The sequence below is a fragment of the Pteropus vampyrus genome, unplaced genomic scaffold, assembly GCF_000151845.1.
Source record: "Pteropus vampyrus isolate Shadow unplaced genomic scaffold, Pvam_2.0 Scaffold174, whole genome shotgun sequence".
In the NCBI taxonomy this organism is placed as follows: domain Eukaryota; kingdom Metazoa; phylum Chordata; class Mammalia; order Chiroptera; family Pteropodidae; genus Pteropus; species Pteropus vampyrus.
Window position 1 is genome coordinate 1158860 of NW_011888955.1, and position 2240 is coordinate 1161099.

The 2240-nt window shown below is 35.2% G+C and overlaps 1 protein-coding gene across 4 annotated transcripts in view; it reads right to left on the reverse strand.

Annotated features, from left to right (window-relative positions):
* The window catches only part of PDE5A (phosphodiesterase 5A), a 111596-nt gene that overhangs the window by 59447 nt on the left and 49909 nt on the right, over nt 1–2240 (reverse strand). For all 4 annotated transcript variants that reach the window (XM_023536972.1, XM_023536971.1, XM_011370772.2 and 1 more), the window contains exon 7: nt 1430–1497. In XM_023536972.1, coding sequence (XP_023392740.1) covers nt 1430–1497 — 68 coding nt within the window. The remainder of the gene's footprint in view (nt 1–1429; nt 1498–2240) is intronic.

A 2240-nucleotide genomic window follows, 5' to 3' on the forward strand; every position in this document is an offset into this window, starting at 1 on the left:
AATCCTACTTCTAGATTCAACAATTTTTAATATTTTGCCACATTTGCTTTATCTAGGTATGCATGTTTGGATATTTATTTAAATATAATAAATTTAGATATGTTTGCTCACTTGACTTTGGCCGAACCACTTTAAAGTAAGGTGCAGACGTCATGACACATCAGCATGAATCTCCTAAAAATAACACTCTCCTACCAACCACAAGAGCTTCCTGATCCCAAAGAAAAGTGACAGTCACTCCCCATCACCACATTCAGACTTCCAGTTGTCCTCGAAAATGTCTTCACTATTTTGTTTTGCTCCCTGGGATCTAATCAGGCCCTGTGTGGCACCTAGCTGTGCCCAAGGGCAGTCCCCACCTCTCTGTCACTCAGTACACTGACTTTGACGAGACCCGGCCAGCCATCTTATGGAATGTTCTGTAGTCTGCATTTGCACAGAGGTTATTTTTAAAACACAACCACCAAGATGCTTAGTTACGGAGGACTGAACTAATTGTGACAGCATTCACTACATGGAATAATCCTCTGATAGGTCAAGTATAGTGAAAAAAATATGAAACTTTAATGTCAAATAGTAAAGTTAAGATAATGTTTTATTTCCAGGCTCACAAGAGGCTTCCAGACATAATATCAGTAATCACTGGTAAAATAATTTGAAAGAAACGAACGATGGATAACGTACCCAAGAATTCCTGACCCTCTATCGTGGCAGACTTATATTTTTTAAAACATGCTATCACTTAAGCAAACACCGGTTTTTGCCAAGAGTGGAAAGGAAATATGAGAAGAAGCATCTGGCAGTTTCCTCTAAATCTTTTTCGAAATTCTCCAGAAGACACTTATAAAATGGGGGTATGACATCTACAACCTCCGCCATATAAATATTTTCTATTGTTTCTGAGTGACAATTAACAAAAAATGAATACAGATTTTAAAATTATGAAAAAGAAATGAACGACAATGAAGATCTGATCTGACTCTAGGCCCAGAGTATGGCGCTGTTGGGACTGGGGCCACAGGCTCCCTTCTGCTCAGATGCCCATGGCTGACTCCAAACCAGAACAGATGCACCAAAAACGTGTTCAGACGCCTGGCAATTTCCAGTGAGGCTCCAATATGCAATGGAAAAATAGAACTGAAATACTGTCCTTGTGAGTCTTAAATGAGCCAGCTCACAGAAAACACTGTGCCCAAGCCTTTGCTAATTGTGACACCATTCACTCTATGAAAGAATTCTCGCTAGGTCAACTGTACCGAAAAAACTCTGGAACTTTATAATATCAAGCAGTAAGGTATTTTCACAAGCAAAACTATTTGTGGAGGAAAAAACAGCCCGTAGCTTCTATGTCTTAAATTAAAGGGGTTATGTAATAAGTATTTAGCCAGTATTATACAGTTGTGAATAAAGACAGATTAAGTTATTTTACCTTGTTAAAGTATCTGATGATTTCTCTAATTCTTCACATTCCATGTGAAACACACTAGAAAAGGAATCCTGAAAACAGAGTAATAACACGGGCTGAGAAATAAGTTTGACAGGGTAATAAAAACCGTCTAGATACAGACATACATGTCTAAGCAATGAATGACACTAATAGTTCTATATGATATTTTTTATTTACTTTTAGATTAAACTGAACTAAGTACTCATTTCATGACATCCTGTTATTAAAAGCCATGTTCCTATAGTTTCTGATCTTTACTTGCAAGAATGCTGGACAGCTATTTTTTTCTACCAGTTGTTAACAAATATGTTACCTTCAAATTTTCTCTATATTTATTCAAAATCCTCAAGTTTTTGCTTTTATGCATACATTGAATGCTGCTAGTAGATCTTGGGTAAAGAATATCTTTGTAAAAAGAAATATCATCCAGTAATGTTTTCTGAGATCGTGAAAATAATTGTGAAGATTTTAGCAATATAGAGAGTACTTTTGGAGTTATATTTAAAAAACCGGAACACATATTTACCATATTCTACAGTTACACCTGAATAAAGAATTAGAAGGAAATAAAGAAATAAAACAATGATATTAGTTTAATATCATTTTGGGGCACAATTTTTTTCTTGCTGGGTACATTTTTTTTCTTGCTTATATTTTGATTTTTGCTCATATTGTTAAAATACTTTTAATCAACAAACAATTGTAATATAAATGAACATCGAGTCACTGAATTCCTTTTCTAAACTCAACAACTGGCTGGAGTTGTTAAAAAGTGAGCAAAGTGTATTAACGG